General features: G+C 40.2%; 1 protein-coding gene across 8 annotated transcripts in view; it reads right to left on the reverse strand.

Moving 5' to 3' along the window:
* GRM7 (glutamate metabotropic receptor 7) overlaps nt 1–23,392 on the reverse strand; it is an 896,695-nt gene that overhangs the window by 337,644 nt on the left and 535,659 nt on the right. For all 8 annotated transcript variants that reach the window (XR_014064798.1, XR_014064797.1, XR_014064795.1 and 5 more), the window contains one exon: nt 4,189–4,329. Coding sequence is in view for 4 of the 8 variants with exons in the window: in XM_081528173.1 (XP_081384299.1) it covers nt 4,189–4,329 (141 nt within the window). In the remaining 4 variants the exon portion in view is untranslated. The remainder of the gene's footprint in view (nt 1–4,188; nt 4,330–23,392) is intronic.

Consider the following 23,392-nt stretch of genomic DNA (forward strand, 5'->3'; position numbering starts at 1 on the left):
TCTTCATGACCCGCCACCCCTACATCCCAGGTAACTGCTTTCAGCCCAGAACAGCAGACACTTCCCATTACTGAGCTATTACTATGTAATGATGTCATTTTAGATCCCCTGTTTGAGTGCTCTAATTTAATCCCCACAATAACTTTGGATGTAAACTTTTCTTATTCCCATTTCAAAGGTGAGGAAAGGCTGTGAGAGGTTAAGCAATATTTTCCAATCTCCCACAGGAATATGAAGATACAGCCCTAGAACACAGTCCTAGCCTCTTTCATGACAGACAGTTTCACAACCATTTTGGTAGAGTGATTTTTCTGATGTCAAGATGGCCTCAATCTCTTATGTAGACACATCACTTCATCTATGTTTTTTCCTACTTCCTTTGACCTTGGTATCTCCACAAAAACATACTATTCCCAAAGAGATCATATGTTGGCTTGGTCTCTGTGTCACCAACATACTGGTGAGCATTAAGGGTGAACACTTACCCAGTGGGGCGGGGCTGGCAGAGTATATATTTAACCTGAAAAAAGTATCACATCTGATCTTTCTTTTCATATGTGACACATAATCTATAATGAACTATCTAAAATTACTTCCTCTATTGTGTGTGTGTAGCTGCCACTACATGCATAAGGAGATGGAACTCTTCCACAAAATAGCATGAATGGCATTAGTACCTGTCAGGTAGAGTTTGTGTTTTGTTTGACAGCTTAAAACACCAACACATCTCCTCAAGGACATGACCCCTTGGGGAAGGGCAGCCAAGACAACCAACAAGCAGGATGAGTCCCTGGCGAGTCTTAATTTATATCAGTGACAATTAGGCAACCTCCAGGGAAGGTAGCATGAAGAATGTCCAGATCTCAGGGTTGAGAGATCTTGGAACTGGGTATCAGGGAAAGTTGGGATTTGCTTAAAAACTGAAGAATGTGGTAGCTTTCCTTGTTTGAACGTAACTTTAAGAGCATATGGAAAATTCACAGGAATAGAATTACATGGTTGTTCACGTAAGTTCCTATAAGAATCTACGCACAAGTAACCCGATGTTAAATTATAAAGCATACACAGTTTTTTTAATGATAATTTTTTGTTTAACAATTATTCTCCTTTTTGTGACTTTGTACCATCTCGGGTTTTTTAGAACTCACTGTTTTCCCCTGATCTCAGGGACTTTCTCTCTCTAAACAGTTATGGATCCCACACCTCATCTTTAAGGCTCATCTGACCAGATAACTTATGCAATGATCTTGAATGATCCAAGACTACTTGGAGATAATAGATAATAAGTAGCTCATGATGGCTAAAGAGGCTATATATTCCAGGGAAAAAAAAAGGTGTGCATGCTAGTTTGTGTCCGAATACTAGGAATGAATATTTCAAGACTTTCTTCTTCAGCAGAGACCAGTCACAGAGAGATATGTGAAGGGGGCTGTTTTCTGCAGTCCTCAGATCAAGACATCTACTAACTGCACTCTCTGCACTGCCAGATGATTCAGCCTGCCCCTGCCTCTGGTTGCTTCTTCCCCACGTGCACATTCTCTTGGTTCTTCAAAATCTGATACCAACACAAGTTTTCCCTTACATCGCCCCACATCCTTAAGTGCACCAATGGCTTCCTTCTCCCATCCACTCTTTTCTTTCATTAAAACAATTTCTCAATGCAAGAATTCTCATTAATACAATCTATTATGTCATTTTGCTCCATTTAGAAAAAAATAAAATTCCCTGTGATCTAGCAAATCTCAATCTGTCCTTTCCCCTATTTTTCCACTTCCAAGTTCCACAGTGTCAGGATTTTTGAAATAGTATTTTGGGAATACTTTCAAAGAAAATACAAGTTTAGTTGAATTTGGACAAAGAAAGTATAAGAAATAACAACAGACACAGACCACCCATGTTCTTATAGCCAATAATGGGAAGAACGAAAGACACACCGATAGTGGTACCATCTACCTTCACACAGGATGGTGCCTTCTACTGCGAGGGAAGTGGTAAGTAAGAAAAGAGAAGATATTTACAGAATTTTGGGTCACAGGTAATTCAGCAGATGTGATCACAGATTCTTCGCATGGAGGAAGCATGATATGAAAACATAAACACTGCTGTTTCTATTTCTGAAGGTAGTGGTTTGGATAAGGAGCTTGCATGTTTTTATAAACTTAAACTCTCGATAATGAGCACTAAAATATGACTGCAGACAAAACAGTCTGGTTAGAGTGTCTACACAGACTGGAGATGGGCCTGAGAATGATCCTAATGGCCATCAGAGCATTTAGTCCCCCTTTCAGACTCTACAAAACATCAAATGTCAGAAAGAGCCAGAAAACTGTCATCAATCATTTAGATATTTCTAGCACATTTGGATGTCCCCTGTCATAGAGACAAATTATCCACATGTCAAACTTATTTTTCGGTTTCCACTTGAAAGCTTTGTGTCACCTAGGTCTGGTCAACATTGAATTAATTTTTTTTTCCTCCCCAACCCCCCACAACGTTATAAGGATCCTATTACTGACAACAAAGTTGTTACACACTATGGTCTAGAGAATGTGGTTAATCTGATATTCTAGTTAACTGAGTCATACATCTAGTTGTGTATTATACAGATTTTTCAAATCATTATTGTAACTCATGTCTCTATTTATATCTTATCTCCCCTTCTTCACATGCATACACACATCAAAAAAAAAAAAAAAACCTCCTGAGGAAAAGGTCTAAATTTCAGCATCCTCACACCACTCATGGTATTTTAGTACTGTGCTCAATATGCATTACACTTCATTAATAGAAGTTTGCTGAATAGGTGAATCTGTAATATCTGGATGGCCAATATTTGAAGACTTACATTGCAGAGAAAAACTACTCATGAGTGTATACAATATGAAGGTCTCTTTCTTGACCACACTAAAGACATTTCAGGGTTTGTGCTACCTCAAGGTCATCATTGCACATGTTGAAGTCCACTTATGCACAAAATTGGTGAATGTTATTTAAAAGAGGGCTAGGTGGTAAGATGGCAGGACACGCTACACCCTTGTGCAAGATCTCCCACAATTTCCAGTATCCGAAGGATAAAGACCCAAATCAACACCTCCCATCACAGCTTATTCCTTTGTCCATATCCTTATACATCCAGGCTTGCCTCATACATTGGTCCTATTCTCTTGAGAGCATGTTTTTCTGCTTTTCAAGTCCTCTGAGGCACCATAATTTCTCCTGCTATGAGCCCCGTCCCATGCTCTTCCTCTCTCAGACACTCTCCAGTCTGTTCTTCTCCATTCCTAACCAGCCAGTGTCTATTCATCTTTAGAGAGAGCTTCTACCTTTAAGATGAGTAAAATTCCTTGATTATATGCCCATACACCCTTAGAATATTTATTACAGTTTATAATTACGTATTCATAGAAAGGTCACTGGAATAATGTTGATTTTTTCCCCTACTTTCTCTAGCAGCATAAAGCATGGTTTACTTACTTGGTTTACTCACCATCGGATCAGGAGTACCTGGCACGGTGATGAGTAGAAAGGAGTCACTCAATACATATTTGTGAATGAAACCATGAATAAATATATGATTCTGCTTTCTGATTATGGACTACACGTAAATAAATGGTAAACACTTGTGCTTCTTATTTAGAATACTTATATAAGGTTACATATGAGGCTTAGTATCTTAAAGCATATTTTAAATAACAGGTAACTCAATCTGGACATTACGAAAATCCACTGAAATCCTCATTTCTCTAACCCCAATGTACACTTTGTTTCCTTCATCAAATATGTTGTTTTAGCACTTTTAGTCATGTCTCTGCTGACAGTTCATTCTGATGCTGATATGGAATTGGTGAGAGATTTAAGACTCTGTGAAAATGACTTTATACTCCTGGCTACAACATGAACTAATATTTATCAGCAAGAGCATTCAAGGCAACGTGACCCCTTTTGAATTCAAAGAATCAATGAAAATGTCAATTATCACTAGATGGACAGGCAGAAGAGAATATATTCTTGTCTGTAGTGCTTTTGTCCTGAAAGACTTATGCTCCTGTTCCATTTTCTGAACAATCTAGTAAAATTCAATTTACTTTTTCAATTTGTCTCCAGCCAAGCTTCCTTCTGTCAGCTCTACAGAAATTTCAATGCTGGCCACGTAGAGTAACAGGAGAAGGACAACGAGAATGAGATTACCTGTGCATTTGCGATCTGTGTCTTCTTTCTTTGACCCACTAATCGTCAACTTGCAGTTGAAGTTTTCCTCCCAGTATTCGGCAAACCATACGTTTCTTCGGTTGTTTTCAAGCGTGCGGGATGTAAAATAGGCATCAAACCCTAAACAGAGTTAAATGAAAAGGTCATTGCTTGTGGGGCACTGCTGGAACATTTGGAAATAAAAATATCAGTAATAGTTATTCTTTGTCTTAGTGGACTGGATGCTTGCTCTTGTGTGTCAATCAAAAAAAAAAAAAAAAAGAATAAGAAAAAGGTGAAAAATTCTAATGCCAACACACATGGCTAAATCTTTACTCCATTCTGTCAGGCAGATGCGTGACAGACAAATGACATTTCACAGTGAAATCTGAGTTACAGATCTTAGCAATAATATGATGACCACAGCACTCCTTGTGCCTCTTGGGAACTAGACCAGGGACAAAGCATCTTTATCATCACCGAGATAATAAGTGATCATTTCCGTACTTACTATGGACCAGACCCTGCCTGACAGAGGTTCTTTCTTTCATTCATTGAGAAATGAAAGGTCCTTCTTTCTTAACAACCTGTGTGGCAGCTGCTATCACTTGCATTATGCCAGTGAAAAAACAGAGCCTTAGAAGAAATAAGGATTTCCCTAGTGGCTCAGATGGTAAAGAATCTACCTGTAATACAGACGACTAAGGATTCAATCCCTAGGTTGGTAAGATCTCCTGGAGGAGGGAATGGGAACCCACTCCAGTATTCTTGCCTAGAGAATCCCATGGACAGAGGAGCCTGGCAGGCTATAGTGCATGGAGTCACAAAGAGCAAACGTGACTTAGCAACTTAATATATTCATATGAGAAGAAATAGCAACATGCCGAAGGTCAATCATTATGCCATATTCTGCACCCCTAATCAGGTGAGTTATGACCTGTGATTATCATTCTAAGAACCTTTCTGCATTTAGTAAGGATCCATTATGGAACTGACTTTTCAGTCAAAAAGTAAGTTTATGTAGAGATCATAGGTAAACTGACCCCAACATAAGTGTAAAGCTGTTTATGAAGACCATTAGGTGAACAGACTTGAGAGTATAAGTCCCTAGGAAATCTTTAGCTACCTCTTTAGTATGGTTCAGCCTTAAATGGTCCAATGGTCCTGCAAGAATCAGATTGGATTCAGGATCAGAAGAGCGGGCATTGAATCCCAACTCCACAAATCTCAGTAAGTCATGGAAACATGAACAGGTGCAGGCTGGAGTGGTCTTATTTCCCTTTCATTTACCTCTAAAATGAAGACTGCATGGCCTGTTTTCCTCACAGCATCTTGTTTCTAGCCACGCTAAGACTTTGGAAACTCACTGATTTTAAGATCAAGAACCACAGAAGGTGGATTTATTTTCATGTTAATTAAATCATTCAAAGTTAAACTTACTTAAAGCCCTAAGGTGGGGAGGAAGCTCCCAACTAAATCTCACAAGAGGAGCACATTGATTTAATGTTACCCACCACTATCTTCCTGGCTCAATAAACAGTAACCCTACTATAATTGGAAAACTTGAAATAAGTAAATGAGACAAAGAAACAGCAAAGAAAAAAGGAGATTGCATAATATTTTAGGGAAAATAAAAAGAATAGTCTACATCTTGCTTATTTTCTAGGGTGTTGTCAGAACACGATCCTTGACCCAATATCCAGTCTTCCTATGCTCCTGACTTCATCTATTTGAGGTAATCGAGCTATAGCATCTGATCTCACCCTGATCTCAGTACTGACAGATTCATGAGTCTTCTGGAAGTCCCCTCATGCCTCACTGTTCTCCCATAACCCTGAGACCAAATGACTGTTCAGTAAAATGACAATTTCTAAATAAAGGGAATCTTTGGGGAAAACACAGGTGAGTCCCCCAAAGTTTCCAGGAATACTACACACACACCCTTGGTCATGTAAATACGTACATCCACTCACACAGGTGACTAAACTTTCCTTTCTCTCTCCATCTTTGCCCCTCCACCCGAGAAGGAGGGAGCAACAGTGGCACTGGCCTCCTAAGCTTCACGCCCTTGTGACATCCCCTCTTATGTAGGTGGCTTCTTTGTTCACGGGCCATTGGCATGTGCGATGCTAATAGTCTGGAAAACTCTTTCCTCGCCGCGCCCCTCCTTGTGAGAGTCTCCTGCTTGGAATCCAGCTACCAGGCTCTAACAGGAATGTTTGGGGACAGGAAACTACGTGGAAAGAGAGGAGCCCAGCCAGACCCCAACCCTTTCAGCCAAGCCTCTGCGGACTTCGCACCCCTGCTGCTGACTGCAGCAGAACCACTCGGCTGGGAGCGGCCCCGGTTGCAGAACCGGGGTGACTCATCTTCTCCATCACTGATAGTTGAGGTGGTTTATTTCTGCAGCCACAGACAAAGTGAAACGCCCCTGCCTCGGCACAGCACCCTGAGTCCTGAACAACACACCCTTAAGGAAGACGCAGCCTCAAAAGAACACAAATAGAAATAAACTCACTGGCCACACGCCACAGGTCTGAGCCTCAAACCAGACAGAGAAGAGCAACTTCCAAAATGGCTCAAATCATCGCATCCATACCTACTTTCCCCAGCTCAGAAGAAAACATCTTCAGAGGAATCCTCATCACTGAAAAAGTCCATCACTTCAAAACACCTCTCTCTTCAGCCTGTTATCTGCTAGAAATGCACAGACATGCTGGGTCAGGAGGGACCAGGAGGCAGCTAGAGAACACGCTGGCGAGCATGAGAAGTCTCTCTCTAAGTGAGAACCAACGAGTCCTACAAAGCCTGCACTCTAACAGAAAGTGGGTGAGTAGCAGGCTTTCCTAGTCTCAACTGCGGCCTTTTCCTCACACATCAAGTTCACTCTCAGCTTCTTTCTCACAGCAGGGACTCACTTGTAGGCTGAATTTGGTTTTCATGCCCGCCAGGAGTCAGCGACCATCTTTGCTGGGCATTTCGTAAGATGCGGAGGTTCTGCGTGAAACCAAAGAGGCTGCCATTTTAACAAGCCCCAGGTGCTGTGCACGAAGCTCGGGTTTTGAGAAGCAGGGCTTCTCCAATCCTGGGTGTTTACCAAGCTCCAGGTGTCGCTCTTGTTGCCCAGATTGTGAGAAGCAGAGCTCGAGAACAACTCCGGAGTCTCCAGAGCTGGGATTCAAGTGGATTCAGCCCAATTTGTTAACTCTCAGCGTTGTTACCTTCTCAACAAACAGTCTATGTTTGTTTGCCCTGGTTTTGATGCCAGGGTCTTCATTTTGCAGTTGAGACTTCTGCTTCATACCATACCTTGCTCAGCATCGCAGGAGCCCTGCTTTGCCTCCCGTGGCCTGTAGATGGCTGGGGGGAGGTGGAGGGTGCTGAATGACCTATGAGTGAATTTTCCTAGTGTCTTTGCTCCATTGCTGCCTGGAGCTCCTCTGCAGCCTCAAAGACTGTGTTCCTCACCCATGTCTCCAGTTAATGCCCTGGACTCCCCACCTCAGGAATTTTCATCCAGGTGCAATGTTTTAGTGATTCTAAGAAGCTAACCTGAAACAGCCTTGTGCCTTTGAAATGGAGTGGGACCCTATGGTTCTTCTCACCTCATGTCCTTTGCCTGCTTTTGGCTGTAGAAGAACTTTACCCAAAGAGTAAGTTTAATCAGAGAAGTGAGAAAATGCAGAAGGAAAGGAAAACAGTCAAGCAGGACAAAATAATAACAGTTTAGTCATTAAACAAAATCAAGAGCCTTTAGTTCCTCCTCAAGGGTTACAGATAATGTTCTGAGCCACCTCCTGTGAGCTGTCTTGCAGATAATGAACCCCCCACCATGTGGAAGAAGTTAATTATATGATGACCAGAGTGTAGCCATGACATACGCTGCCACAGTTCTGAGAACTGGCCTCAACAAAATGGGATGAAATTGACTCTGGAACTAAAGATTAACTGTACTCAAAACAATTGAGATGACACTATCAGACAATGGCATGATCAACTTGAAGACGACTGTCAAGAGCTGACACCGTTGTTTTTACATGTAGCCCCTCTTCTGCCTGTGCACCCCTGAAACTTCCCTTTAAAAGCTCTTGCCCACTGATTGTCAGTGGAGGAGTTGACCTTTGGACACAAGTCTGCCCTTGGCCCTGGTTGCTGGCCTCTGAAATAAAGCAAACTTTTCTTTTCACCAGGTGTACCTCTTTATTGGCTTTTGAGTGGCAAGCAGCCAGACCCCAGTTTTGATCACATGTTCATTACCTCTTCTGAAGGCTCATAGCCTTCAAGGAAAACTCAGAGCCCCTAGCCAGGTACCAACATAGCACAAACTGGCTTTTGGGTGGTTTTCTAGAGACTGGAACTGCTAACCCATAGGAGACCTGCTACAGGTCTGTGGGTCTTTACAATCCACTATTTGTAAAGCACTCAGCCCTGTGCCTGCTCCAGTAAAATACGAACTGTTGGTTCTTCAGTAAACACACTCATCTGTTAAACATTTATGGAGCACCTACCCTGTGACAGGCATTCTTCTTTGTACTTACAGACCTTGGGATTAAAACATACATGGTCCTTCATGAGATTAAGAGCCAGTCTGATAGAGAAGGTACATTTAACAAGCACCATTTCAATAAATATAAAATTACAACTAAGATGGCTTCTATGAAAGAAGGGTACATGGCGTTTTGGGAGCACAGAGACAGAACTGCGTTAGGGAGTCAGAGAGGGCTTCCTAGAGAGAGTAGATACGTAGGTGGGAAAAAAAATGGAAAACAGAGGGGCAGATAAGAGCAGAGACAGGACATTTATTCACATGGAATAGCTATGCCTTAGGAATATCCCCTTCATGGATCACAGCCTTGTCGTGGCTGGATCACAGAGAAAGCAAGGGAATTCCAGAAGGGCTTGTGTGACTCAATGAAGTTATGAGTCATGCTGTGTAGGGCCACCCAAGACAGATGGGTCATAGTGGAGAGTTCTGACAAAACATGATTCACTGGAGGAGGGAATGGCAAACCACTCCAGTATACTAGACATGAGAACTCAATGAACTGTATAAAAAGGTAAAAAGATCTAACATCGAAAGATGAGGCAAGCCCCCTAGATTGGAAGGTGTCCAATAAGCTACTGAAAAGAGTGGAGGAGAGTTACCAACAGCCCCAGAATGAAGTGACTGGGCTAAAGTGGAAACAATGTTCAATTGTGGATTGTGTCTGGTGGTGAAAGTAAAATCTGATGTTGTAAAGAACAATATTGCATAGGAACCTGGAAAGTTAGGTCTGTGAATCAAGGTAAATTGGGTGTGGTCAAGCACGAGATAGCAAAAGTAAATAATTGACATCTTAGGAATCAGTGAACTAAAATGGACGGAAATGAGTGAATTTAATTCATTATATCTACTACTGTGGGCAAGAATCCCATAGAAGAAATGGAGTAGCCCTCATAATCAAAAAAAGCGTCTGAAATGCAGTACTTGGGTGCAACCTTAAAAACGATAGAATGATCTCAGTTCATTTCCAAGGCAAACCATTCAATATCACAGTAATCCAAGTCTATGGCCCAGCCACCAATGCCAAAGAAGCTGAAGGTGATGAGTTCTATGAAGACCTAGAAGACTTCCTAAAACTAGCATCAAAAAACTATGTTCTATTCATCATAGGAGATTGGAATGCAGAGGTAGGAAGTCAAGATACCTGGAATAACAGGCAAGTTTGGTCCTGGGGTACAAAATGAAACAGGGTAAAAGCTAACAGGTTTCTGCCAAGAGAATGCCCTGGTCATAGCAAACACCCTCTCCCAACAACACAAGAGACAACTTTGCACATGGATATCACTAAATGGTCAATACTGAAATCTGATTGATTACATTCTTTTTTTTTTTTTCAGTAAAAATATTCATTTATTCCACAAATATTCATTAAAGTCATGGAGATAGTACATTCCTTGTCACTGGGGACATTTATTTATTTATTTATTTTTTATCAATGATTACATTCTTTGAAGCTGATGATGCAGCAACACAGTCAGTAAAAACAAGACCTGGAGTTGACTGTGGCTCAGATCATCAGCCTCATAGCAAGATTCAGGCTTAAACTAAAGAAACTGGGGAAGACCACTAAACTAGTCAAGTATGACTTCAATCAAATTCCCTATGAATATACAGTGGAGGCGACAAACAGATTCAAGGGGTGAGATCTAGTGAACAGAGTGCCTGAAGAAGTATAGACAGAGGGCCATAATACTGTACAGGGGGCTGCAAACAAAACCATCCCCAAGAAAAAGAAAAGGAAGAAGACAAAGTGGTTGTCTGGGGAGGGTTTACAAATAGCTGAGGAAAGAAGAGAAGCAAAAAGCCAAGATGAAAGGGGAAGGTACACCCAACTACACGCAGAGTTCCAGAGAATAGCAAGGAAAGACAAGAAGGCCTTCTTCAATGAACAACGCAAAGAAACAGAGGAAAACAACAGAAAGAGTAAGACTAGAGATCTCTTCAATAAAATTGCAAATATCAAAGGAACATTTTATCCAAAGATGGGCACAATAAAGGACAGAAATAGTAAAGACCTAAATGAAGCAGAAGAGATCAAGTAGAGATGAAAAGAATACACAGAACAACTGTATAAAAAAAGATCTTAATGACCTGGGAACCACCATCGTGTAGTCTCTCACTTAGAGCCAGATATTCTGGAGTGTGAAGTCAAGCGGGCCTTAAGAAAGCACTGCTGCCAATAAAGCTAGTGGAGGTGAAGGTATCCGAAGACATGATACTATTAAAGTGCTACACAGAATATGTCAGTATATTTGGAAAACCTATAAGTGACTACAGGACTGGAAAAGGTCAATCCCCATCCCAATTTCCAAGATGGGCAATACTAAAGAATGTTCAAACCACCAGACAATTTCACTCATCTCCCATGCTGGTAAAGTTATGCTCAAAATCCAGCAAGCTAGGCTTCAGCATTACATGAATTGAGAATGTCCAGATGTTCAAGCTGGGTTTAGAAAAGGCAGAGGAACCTGAAATCAAATTGCCAACGTTTGGATCACAGAGAAAGCAAAGGAATTCCAGAAAAATATCTACCTCTTTTTCATTGACTATGCTAAATGCTTTGACTGTGTGGATCATAATAAACTGGGGAAAACTCTTAGAGAGATGTGAATACCAGACCATATACCTGTCTGTTGAGAAACCTGTATGTGGGTCAAGAAGAAGCAATTAGAATCTTGTATGGAAAAACTGACTGGTTCAGGACTGAGAAAGGAGTACAACAGGCTGTTTATCATTACTTTGTTTATTTAATTTATACACAGCACATCCTGTGAAACGCTGGGCTGGATGAATTACAAGCTGGAATCAAGATCACCAGGAGAAATATCAACAACCTCAGACATGCGTATGATACCACTCTAATGGCAGAATGTGAAGAGGAACTATTGAGTCTCTTTGATGAAGCTGAAGGAGGAGAATAAAAAAGCCATCTTAAAAGGCAATATTAAAAAATATACACACAAACAAAAACTAAAATCATGGCATTTTGTCCTATCACTTCAAGGCAAGTAGCAGGGGAAAAGGTGGAAGCAGGGACATATTTCCTCTTCTGGGGCTCTAAAATCACTGCAGATGGTGACTGTAGCCATGAAATTAGAAGATCATTGCATCTTGGCAGGAAAGAAGACAGTGTGTTAAAAAGCAAAGACATCACTTTCCTGACAAAGCTCCATATAGTCAAGGCTTTGGTCTTTCCAGTAGTCATGTACAGATGTGAGAGTTGGACCATAAAGAAGGCAGAGCATTGAAGAATTCATGCTTTTGAGCTGTGGTGCTGTAGAAGACTCTTGAGAGTCCCCTGGACAGCAAGGAGATCAAATCAGTCAATCTTAAAATAAATCAACCCTGAATACTCTTTGGAAGGACTGATGCTGAAGCTATAGTACTTTGGCCACCTGATGTGAAGAAAACTTGACTCATTGAAAAAGACCCTGATGCGGGGAAAGATTGAAGGCAGAAGAAGAGAGTGACAGAAGATGAGATGGTTGGATGGCATCACAGATTCAATGGATATGAACTTGGGAAAACTCCAGGAGATGGTGAGGGACAGGAAAGCCTGGAGTGTTGTAGTCCATGGGGTTGGGAAGAGTCGGACACAACTTGGCGGCTGAACAACAACAACAGGAATATCAAAGTCATTCTCACATTACACAGTATCCCAGGACAGCTGGCCTCAAAATCAACACATATAAATGGACCATCTTCTATGTATATGCTATCTAGTATTGCTACTAAATTCTAATAAACCAAGGCATAAATGTTTATCTAATGAATAAATATATGAATAAGTCTCCCAAGTAGTTGTTAAAAATCCTGATGTCACACAGATTTACATTTGGTTATATAGAAAGTCGTACCAATAGTTATAATTAGAAAAACAATAAGCATTATGTATTTTTTTTCATTAAGTGTCACATAAATCCTAGAAAGTAGGTGCTAAATTTAGGTTATTTACACTTTAGAGAAACTAAGGCTCAGAGAGGAATTTGGGTCCATGTCTGGCTAATTCCAGACCCTAGTGTTTCTTCTCATATAGAGCAGTGAATCATTATTGATTATATGAATGAATTATATGAATCACTATTCATATAATTGGGTGGGTCTCACAATCATCCTCATGCTGGGAAAGATTGAAGACAAAGAAGAAAGAGGCAGCAATGGTTGAGATGGTTAGACAGCATCACCAACTCAACGGGCAAGGATATGAGCAAACTGTGGGAGATACTAGGACCTCCCAGGTGGCACAGTGGTAAAATACTGGCCTGCCAAAACAGGAGACGCAAGTTTGATCCCTGGATCAGGAAGATCTCCTGGAGGAGGAAATGGCAACCCACTCCAATATTCGTGATTGCAGAAGTCCATGGACAGTCCATGGGGTCACAAAGTCAGACAAGACTGAGCGACTAACCACTTTCACCCTTTCATTACAATTACTACAGTCTCGCAATTTTACCTATATTTTTATTTGTTTATTTTTATCTTTTTTGCCATTGTGGAAGTATAATTGATTTATGATGTTGTGCTGATTTCTGCTGTAGTGCAAAATGACTCAGTTCAGTCGCTCAGTCATGTCTGCCTATTTGTGACGCCATGGACTGTAGCACGCCAGGCTTCGCTGTCCATCACCAACTCCCGGAGCCTACTCAAACTCATGTCCATCGTGTTGGTGATGCCATCCAACCATCTCATCCTCTCTTGTCCCCTTCTCCTCCCGCCTTCAATCTTTCCCAACATCAGGGTTTTTTCCAATGAGTCGGTTCTTCCTATCAGGTGGCCAAAGTATTGGAGTTTCAGCTACAGCATCAGTCCTTCCAATGAACATTCAGGACTGATGTCCTTTAGGATGGACTGGTTGAGAGTCGATCCAAGAGTCTTCTCCAACACCACAGTTCAAAAGCCTCAATTCTTCGGCACACAGCTTTCTTTATAGTCCAACTCTCACATGCATACAAGAAAAACCATAGCTTTGACTAGACAGACCTTTGTTGGTAAAGTAATGTCTCCACTTTTTAATAAGCTGTCTAGGTTGGTCATAGCTTTTCTTCCAAGGAGGAAGCATCTTTTAGTTGCATGGCTGCAGTCACCATCTGCAGTGATTTTGGAGTCCAAGAAAATAAAGTCTGTCACTGTTTCCATTGTTCCCCATCTATTTGCCATAAAGTGATGGGAACAAATACTATGATCTTAGCTTTTTGAGTGATGAGTTTTAAGCCCACTTTTTCACTCTCCTCTTTTACTTTCATCAAGAGGCTCTTTAGTTCTTCTTTGCTTTCTGCCATAAGGGTGGTGTCATCTGCATATGTGAAGTTATTGATATTTCTCCTGGTAATCTTGATTACAGCTTGTACTTCCTCCAGCCTGGCATTCCGCATGATATACTCTGCATATAAGTGAAATAAGCAGGGTGACAAGCCTTCATCTACTCCTTTCCCATTTTTGAAAATGATTCTGTGGAACTTATATACACTTTTTATATTATTTTCCTATTTCTTTTTAAAGAACAGGCTACTTAAGTGTAGTCGCCAAGGTGCAACAGAGAGTCAGGAATTGAAGCAGAAATTAGAGTAATTGTAAATCTAATAATATAGGCATATAGATACATATCAGTCAATTGATATTTTCTTCTCATTTTGTGAAAGCTCAGAAGAAAAGTGATCTGGACAGACATTCCTTTATTATTAGTTAAATTACCTGAGTTTTAAAAGACTATGATTTCAGTTCATAGAAAACACAGTAAAAATTATATTCAGGAAGAAAGATCATTCTTTTATGTGGAGTTGATGAAATATTTAATATTAAATTCTTCTTTTGTTAGACAGACAATTTTAATTTCAGAAATTAAATCTGCAGGTGATTCTAAAGCAAATATCCCATTGGGTACATGGTGAACAATATTCCTATAATCCTGGAAGTAAACTAAGATCAGCATAGACATAATGAGCAAGGTTTTAGCTGGTATTACAAAACTACCTTTATCTGATCCTTTGTTCTTTTAACAGGGGTGCTGCCCTTAAACTCTTGAAATTTGCAGTCGAGACAAGAGTGTGCAAATCAATAGACACATAATTCATCCCAGGCGGTATGTTTGTGAGGTGACCTTTCCAGCTGAGAAGGAAGAAAGCTCTCACAAATGTGTAGATAAAAAGAAAACTATCAGAGTGTCAAGAGGGGGTCAGAGGACACAGCTGCCAGCTTGACCAGGGTGAAGCTGAGACTGTCAGGTACTAATCGAGCTTCACAAGGTATCAGAAAGTAACCAGTAGCCCTGATCGCTGCCTCATCCACACAGCTCATGAACTGCAGGCCAGAATATCAATGTTAGTCTACTTGGCAGGGAGGACCCAAGGCTTCCTAGGCAGAAACCTGCAAACAAGAGGTGCTTAGCTCTTCATGGTCTGCCTCTGACTCAGAAAGGACGTGGTCATGATACAGAAACACCATTCCTAGCACATCATAGGGATACAGCACTAAAAGAAGAATGAATCAGCAAATAAAAAGAAGAGGAGAAAAGACAGATGGAGACAGAGAGAGAGGAGAGGGAGGAGAGAAAGAAAGAGAAATGAACAAGTAGAAGCAAGGACAGGAAATAGAGGATGGAGGGGTGGGGAGAGATGGTGAAGACATTGACAAGGAAAAACTGCAGGGAACTCACATTCTCTCCTTCTGAGAGGATTAATCAGAATGATATATTCTGAAAACAAGCATGTGTTTTATACCTTCTTCTATTTCTATAACCCACTGTGCATTGTGCATAGGTGTATCGCTCAGTACTGTCCTACTCTTTGCAACCCTGTGGGTTGTAGCCGACCAGGCTCCTCTCTCCATGGGATCCTCCAGACAAGAACATTGCAGTGGGTAGCCATTCCCTTCTCCAGGGGATCTTCCCAACCAGGAATCAAACCTGCATCTCCTTTATCTCTTGCATTGGCAGGTGGATTCTTTACCTCTGAGCCACCCAGGGTTACATAATTCACTGTAGTATGTTAAACTGTGGGTCCCAAAGGATATGTCCACTTCTCAACCTCCTGAACTTGTGAGTATGACCTTATTGGGAAAGCATTTGGATAGGGTCTACCTAACAAGAAGTTATACTACAAATGGAGTTAAGACTTTCGAGATGAGGTCATCTGTGTTGGCCCTGAATCCCTTAAGATTGACTGGTTTGATCTCCTTGCTGTTCAAGGGACTCTCAGGAGTCTTCTCCAGCACCACAGTTTGAAGGCATCGATTCTTTGGTGTTCTGCCTTCTCTATGGTCCAGCTCTCACAATCATTTGTGACCACTAGAAAGATCATAGCCTTGACTATATGGACCGTTGTCATCAGAATACAACCATAACAAGTCAAAAATCCCATCTATCCTTCCTTCCAGCTTCTTTCTTATCTGAATGACATCATTTGTTTCCCAAATATGATACACTGAGGGCTTGTGGAGTGTATTTAACTTGTAAACATGTCCTTTCTGTTTTGCCTCAGAGTATTTTAAAAGCCACCTAGAGAATCAGGAGAATTATTTTTTAAGTCCAGATTTCTAGCTTTTCTTGTAAAGACAGACAGTCTGGGAACACAGGCCCCATTCCTACAGCAGCAGCTTGTCAGCAAGTGGTGAAGAACATCTCTACCTTCAGGTGGCCTGAGCTCTTCAGCTCACAGGATCTGCACCCCCGTCACTACCACCTCTGATGGTGTCTACCTGAGTCTCTTTTATCATCAGTAGGATGGGTGTGGTTTGGTAGACACTGAGCTTTCCACCATCAAGAAAAGCGTCTCTCTTTAACACACACTGGTTGAAACTTGAGCAATATACAAACTCCACTGAAATTAGAAACATTATCTCAAGAATACATCCTTGAAAAAGCTACTATAAAGTAAGGAAAAGCTGGAAAAGCATCAGGATATAAAATTGAGAGGTCATTTATTTTCATATACACAAAGAAAATCACTAACAAGATGTATCAAAGAGACAATCACCACTAAAATAGCTACCAAAAAATCACCTATCCAAGAACAAGTGTATCTTTTCATTTAATTAGGTTGACTTTTGTCTTTCACTAGAATTGTAAAATTCCCCTTATGTCTACTCCCTTGAAGCTCATTTGTAAGTTTTCTGTGATCTTAATAGAAAAGATTAACATTTTCTTTTTCTAGAGCTAGATAAGCTTCTTTTAGCATTCATATGGAGAAAATAGAAAAACCAAGAGAACTCCAAAAAAGAAGAGCAAGTGTGCATGAGTATTTGGGGATGCTGATGAATGGAGGTGAAGTATAGGAAGACAAAGCCTACCAGGTATGATATTGCGACAGCAGATTATAAATATCCAGGAAGAAAAATAATAAATTTGATACAAGACCAAGGAGATCAATGGACTGTTGGAATAAAACAGAAAGTCCAGAAATAGACCCAGGTGCATATGAGAATTTCCTATAATAAACAATAAAGGTAGTAATTCAAATCACCACGGACAGAGTAACCTTTTAATACTAATCTAACAAACATCAACCCATCGGACATTTGTCGGTTTACAAACTTGGGAGTTCCCTGGGTGAAATTTGAAACTGGCCCCTGTACACAGAGCACAAGGAGGGACCAAAGAAAGAGACAGAGCACTTCTGATTGGTAGGTGGCTGGTTTAATAAGCCAAGGAACTTACAGACGAGGCTGGTCTTGGGTGTCTACCTGCCAGAACCTTAAAAGTTGAGATACAGGCCTTTATACCATTCAGATGGTCTCAATCATGCCTTTCCTTCTCAAGTCTACTTTCTGGAAAATGGCTCCCACTGTGGGAATGGTAGGTCCAGCATGAGGGCCACTCGAATGTCAAATCCTCCCAGCAACCTCCTCCAACATAAATATATAATGATCACACTGGACCCCAGTCAGACATTTAACACTGCTTTAATCTACAAGAAATATGGGAAGCAGTGCATGGATTTAACCATGGTCAGTGAATGTGGAGTTTACAGTCTTCACAAGAGGAGGACTTTTGCCCAGTTGTATAAACTGGGGATCCTTCGCCCTTGGTTTGAGGTCACCTGCTGCAGGATGTCTGCAGTGGGTTTCTGTACACGTGGTGTGTTCTCGGATACTCTCTGCACTGGCCCTGCCTGTATCTGGGCAGTGCTGTGGGCAGACAGGTCTTTGTCCTCTTCTCCCAGAAACTCGAAGTTCCTGGCAGACAAGAGACTGTGCCCTACTTATCTCCGCCTCCCCAACTGAAGTTTTTGTAAACATTTACTGAAGTAAATTGAAGTTGGAGACATGTAAATCAGTTTGGCAAGAAAATCATTACTGATCTATTGGGACAAATTTAGACTCTCAGCAGTGCCCACAAATTTGCCGGCTGTATCTACTGATGAGAGTGGTAGAAACCAGCCATTATTTTTGAGAAAACAAATGAGAATTATTGCAATGGAAATTATTCCACAAAGAACACAAATTCCATGGGGAGCATTTATGGATGAGGTGGAGGGAATAATGTTTGCAGTATCATCTCACAAAATGCTTCCAAAGGGCTGTTGCATATTATTTAATGAGAGAACGCCTGCCATCTTTCATTCCTTTAAACTGTCTGGGAAACAGAAGGGCAATTTGTATAATCTGAGTATACTCATATGAGAAAGAATATGAGTATAAACAGCACATGTTAAATTGATATTTTAATAGTTAAAATGATTAAAAGCAGATTCTGTAACTAGAATTTTAGGGTTTAGTCCCTGACTTTGTTACTTGCTAGCTAGATGACCTTGAGCAAGTAACCTAATCAGTCTAAATTTCTCCATTTATAAAATGGATGATGATGGCACCTACTCCACCGGATTGATGCCACGCTTCCACGTGGGGTTGTATAGTGTTTACAACTAATTCACACTCATGGTGCAGAGTAAGAGTATAAATGTTAACTAAGTTAATAGAAAATTAACATACATATGCACACAGAAAAGGTGGTAATGAACAAGAAGAGGAAAATTAGGAAAATTAGAATTAAACACTAGGGACTATGCATGACATACTCAATTATCATGCATATACCTGGCTTTGAAATCACATAGACCTGAGTTCGAATCCTGGCTCTGCCAAGTAAGTTAGTTTCTTTAACTTACCTTATACTAATTTAATCACTCAGTTTTCTATTACTTCTTCTTTGTTGCTGAATTCTATGTTTGTTTACTTAGTTATTTTTTCTTTCATTCATTCATTCCAGAAAAGACTTCAAGTGATATCTCCATTTTCTCATGTATAAAATGAGGATGGTAGTACTTTCCTTCGGAGAAGGCAATGGCACCTCACTCCAGTACTCTTGCCTGGAAAATCCCATGGACAGAGGAGCCTGGTAGGCTGCAGTCCATGGGGTCGCTGAGAGTCGGACACAACTGAGTGACTTCACTTTCACTTTTCACTTTCATGCATTGGAGAAGGAAATGGCAACCCACTCCAGTGTTCCTGCCTGGAGAATTCCAGGGATGGGGGAGCCTGGTGGGCTGCCGTCTATGGGGTCGCACAGAGTCGGCCACAACTGAAGCGACTTTACAGCAGCAGCAGTACTTTCCTTACAAATAGATGTAAAGGTTGAAAAATATTAAGTCAAAAACCACTAACATCTTAAAGTTGCAGAGTAAATGATGGTTCATTTTCTCTTGTTAATGTGTACAGTTTTTTTAATTGAGGTATAGTTGGTTATACTGTGTTAATTTCAGGTGTACAGCAAAATGAATCAATTATGTAATTTTTTTAAGATTCTTTTCCATTGTAGGTTACAAGTTATTGAATATAGTCCCCTGTGCTACATGGTAGGTCTTTGTTGCTTATCTATTTTATGTGTAGTAGTGTTTATCTGTTATTCCCAAACTCCTAATTTACCCTCCTCTCCCTTTTCTTTACCCCTTGGCAACTATACATTTGTTTTTTCTAGGTCTTCAGTTTTAGTATCAGTTATAGACACTAGAACGTAAAGTCCTTCATTGTTCTCCTATGCCATGCGCAGTCATGTCAACTTCAAAACATGAGCATCTGTTGCTTTCGGGGCAGCTCAGGATGCACAGGTCAGTAGAGAGGAAAGGTACAAGGGCATCCCTCTGGCAGATCCTTTAGGAAGTAAGAGTTGAAGAGGCCAGCTCCAGGAGGCCACAAGCTGCTTCTGCAGTGTGTGAAATGGGTGGTGAGTCAGGGCATGTTAGAAGACCACTGCTCTTCTTTCTGCTACCCAAACCGTACTATGAAGCTCAGCTTGAAACCCTAACTTCACTGTTTCAATATTCTGTACGGAACTCTGGTGAAGAACCTGACTCAGAAGCACCAGTCACTAAGATTACAGCATTACTCTTCAGTTTGGGTATTTATTGTCATTGCTGTAATTTCTTGCCTTCCTTCCATTCTGTCTTCCTCATCTTCCCCTTCCTACATCCATACTATTTTATTTTCAAGATGTCCCAAATTTCCATATCTTTCTTTCCTCCCCAGTAACAATGAGTATCAGAGCTGTGACACTACATTTGAGCAATCTTGACTGCATCAATCTTTACCATGACAGACATTGATACTACTTATCAGAAGTCATAAAAAAGGTGCAAACTCTGTGCTCTAGCAATTTTACTTCAAGATACGTATGCTCATAGAAGTAGAACATGCATTTTTTTTTCAGAAAAAAATGTGTCAAGTGCTAGGTGATATTAAGGAATTTTTAAATTTTTTCAGGTGTGATATGTAGCATGGTGACTATAGTGTTCTTATCAATTAGAAATGCATTCTGAAATATTTTAGGTAAGAAGATATAATGTCTGAAATTCAATCTGGTAAGAAGACATAATGTCTGAAATTCAAATTCAATTGTCCCTTCACAATAAAAGTTCAGAGGGGACAGTTATACCTGATTTGCAGGATACTGATGACATTTAAAACTGGGTTATCAGTTCATGGGAGGTTATTTACACAATTGTCTATGCTTTTATGTATGTTTGATAAATTCTGTAATAGAATATTTTAAAATTGCTATGAAAATGAGGATTTGAGCACTGTTAATAACAATGAAAACTTAGAACCATCACAAATACTCTGAAGACATGACTAAGCAGTGTTTATATGATGCAAGTATATGCAGTCATTAGAATTTGACAACAGGAAAGTATTAGGTTGGTGCAAAAGTAATCGCGGTTTTGTATGGTTGACCTTTGCCATTTTATATGGGAATACATTTTTAAATAAATATGGTTATGTTATACATCATTTCAATGCATATTTCTCACTTTATGTTTATTTTGCTAATGACTTATTACTTGCTATTTGTTAGTCACTCAGTCATATCTCTCTGTGACCCCACTGGCTACTGTAATCCACCAGGCTCCTCTGTCCATGGATTCTCCAGGCAGGAATACTGGAGTGGGTTACCATTCCCTTCTCCAGGGGATCTTCCCAACCCAGGGGTCAAACCTGGGTCTCCTGTATTGCAGGTGGTTTCTTTACCGACTGAGCCACTAGATAAGCCCATTTTGCTGTTTATTTTATATTGATTTTGGACTAGGGAAATGATGTTAGATGAAAAGCAAATTTCAGTGATTTTCATATTTGAGTTCAAAATGGGTCATAAAGCAGTGGAGACAACTCACAACATCAACAACGCATTTGGCTGAGGAACGGCTAATGAGCATACAGTGTGGGGGTGGTTCAAGAAGATTTGCAAAGCAGATGAGAGCCTTGAAGATGAGCAGGGCAGTGGCTGGCCATCAGAAGTTGACAGTGACCAACTTAGAGCCATCACTGAAGCGGATCCTCTTACAAGTATATGAGAAGATGCCAAAGAACTCATTGTAGACCATTCTATGGTCATCCAACATTTGAAGATAATTTGAAAAGTGAAAAAAGCTCAATAAGTGGGTGCCTCATGAGCTGACTGCAAATTAAAAAAAAAAAAGTTATTTTTGATTGGATTGTGACATGCGACTAAAAGTGGATTTTATATAATAACTAGCAATGACCAACTCAGTGGCTGGACCAAAAAGAAGCTCCAAAGCACTTCCCAAAGCCAAACATGCACCAAACATGCATGTTTGGTGATCTGCTGCCTGGCTGATCCAATACAGCTTTCTGAATCTCAGTGAAGCCATCATACCTGAGAATTATGTTCAGCAAATCAGTGAGATGCACTGGAAACGGCCAAGCCTGCAGCCAGCATTGGCCAACAGAAAGGGTCCAATTCTTCTCCATGACAATGCCCGACTTCACTTCACACAACCAATGCTACAAAAGTTGAACAAACTGGGCTACAGAGTTTTGCCTCATCTCCCATATTCACCTGGCCTCTTGCCAACCAGCTATCACTTCTTCAAGCATCTCAACAACTTTTTTTTTGTAGAGAAAATGCTTCCATAACCAGAAGGCAAAAAATGCTTTCCAAAAGTTCATTGAATCCTGAAGCATGGATTTTTAACCTACAGGAATAAACAAACATTTCTTGCAAGCAAGAATGCATTGATTGTAATGGTTCCTATTTTGATTAATAAAGACGCGTTTGAGCCTAGTTATAATGATTTAAAATTCACAGTCCAAAACCACAATTACTTTTTCATCAACCTAATATAATTTTAAGAGTATACCTAGGGACCAAAAATTCAACTTGGTGTGCTATATTAAAATTTTAAAAATAATTTGATAGTAAGGCTATTTTTTATATGTAATACTCATCAAATATCAATAGCCAGTTATTACTGGAGGGTAGATGATGTTTATTTTACTTTAGCTCAACCATGTTTTCCATTTCTTTATATATTATGATACATAATATATATATAAATAAAAACACATACATATATAAAACATATATGTGTGTATATATACATATACTTCATAAATACATATTACCAAATGTTAATATATACCCATTCCCCACACTATTCAGTTTCCTGCAAGAAATAATACTTTGCAGAAGAACAGCTTTCCTCCAAGGTAAGTTAATTTCTGCTTCCATATATATCAGATTTTCACAAATACAATTTATGAATCTGTTATTTATGACTTTGTGTAAAGTATGCATAATAAATATACTCATGTTATCATTTCCTGCATCTACAACCATAGCAGAAATCACCAATCAATCATGATACTCAGTCATAAGGAGGCTGGTCTCCAACTCCTAGAGTCAGTGCTTCAGAAAGCTAATGTTTATCAGGCTCTTTATAAGATAAATTTATGTGCCATCCTTGATGAAGTGAAGTGAAATGAAGTGAAAGTCACTCAGTCATGTCCGACTCTTTGCGATCTCATGGACTATTCAGTCCACGGAATTCTTCAGGCCAGAATACTGGAGTGGGTAGCCTTTCCCTTCTCCAGGGGATCTTACTGACCCAGGGATTGAACCCAGGTCTCCCACATTGCAAGGAGATTCTTTACCAGCTGAGCCACAAGGGAAGCCCAAGAATACTGGAGTGGGTAGCCTATCCCTTCTCCAGTATATCTTCCCAAACCAGGAAATGAACCAGGGTCTCCTGCATTGCAGGTGGATTCTTTACCAACTGAGCTCTCAGGGAAGCCTGCCATCCTTGATATGATGTATATTTTCAAGCAATTTTTCCTGGAAATTTACTGTATATCAGTCTAAATATTTTTCTTATATATGGATGTTGAAATACATTAATGATAATACAATCTAATACTTAATAGTTGACTACAATG

Source organism: Giraffa tippelskirchi, chromosome 9 (genome assembly GCF_054371585.1).
Source record: "Giraffa tippelskirchi isolate mGirTip1 chromosome 9, T2T-mGirTip1v1.2.pri, whole genome shotgun sequence".
Lineage (NCBI taxonomy): Eukaryota > Metazoa > Chordata > Mammalia > Artiodactyla > Giraffidae > Giraffa > Giraffa tippelskirchi.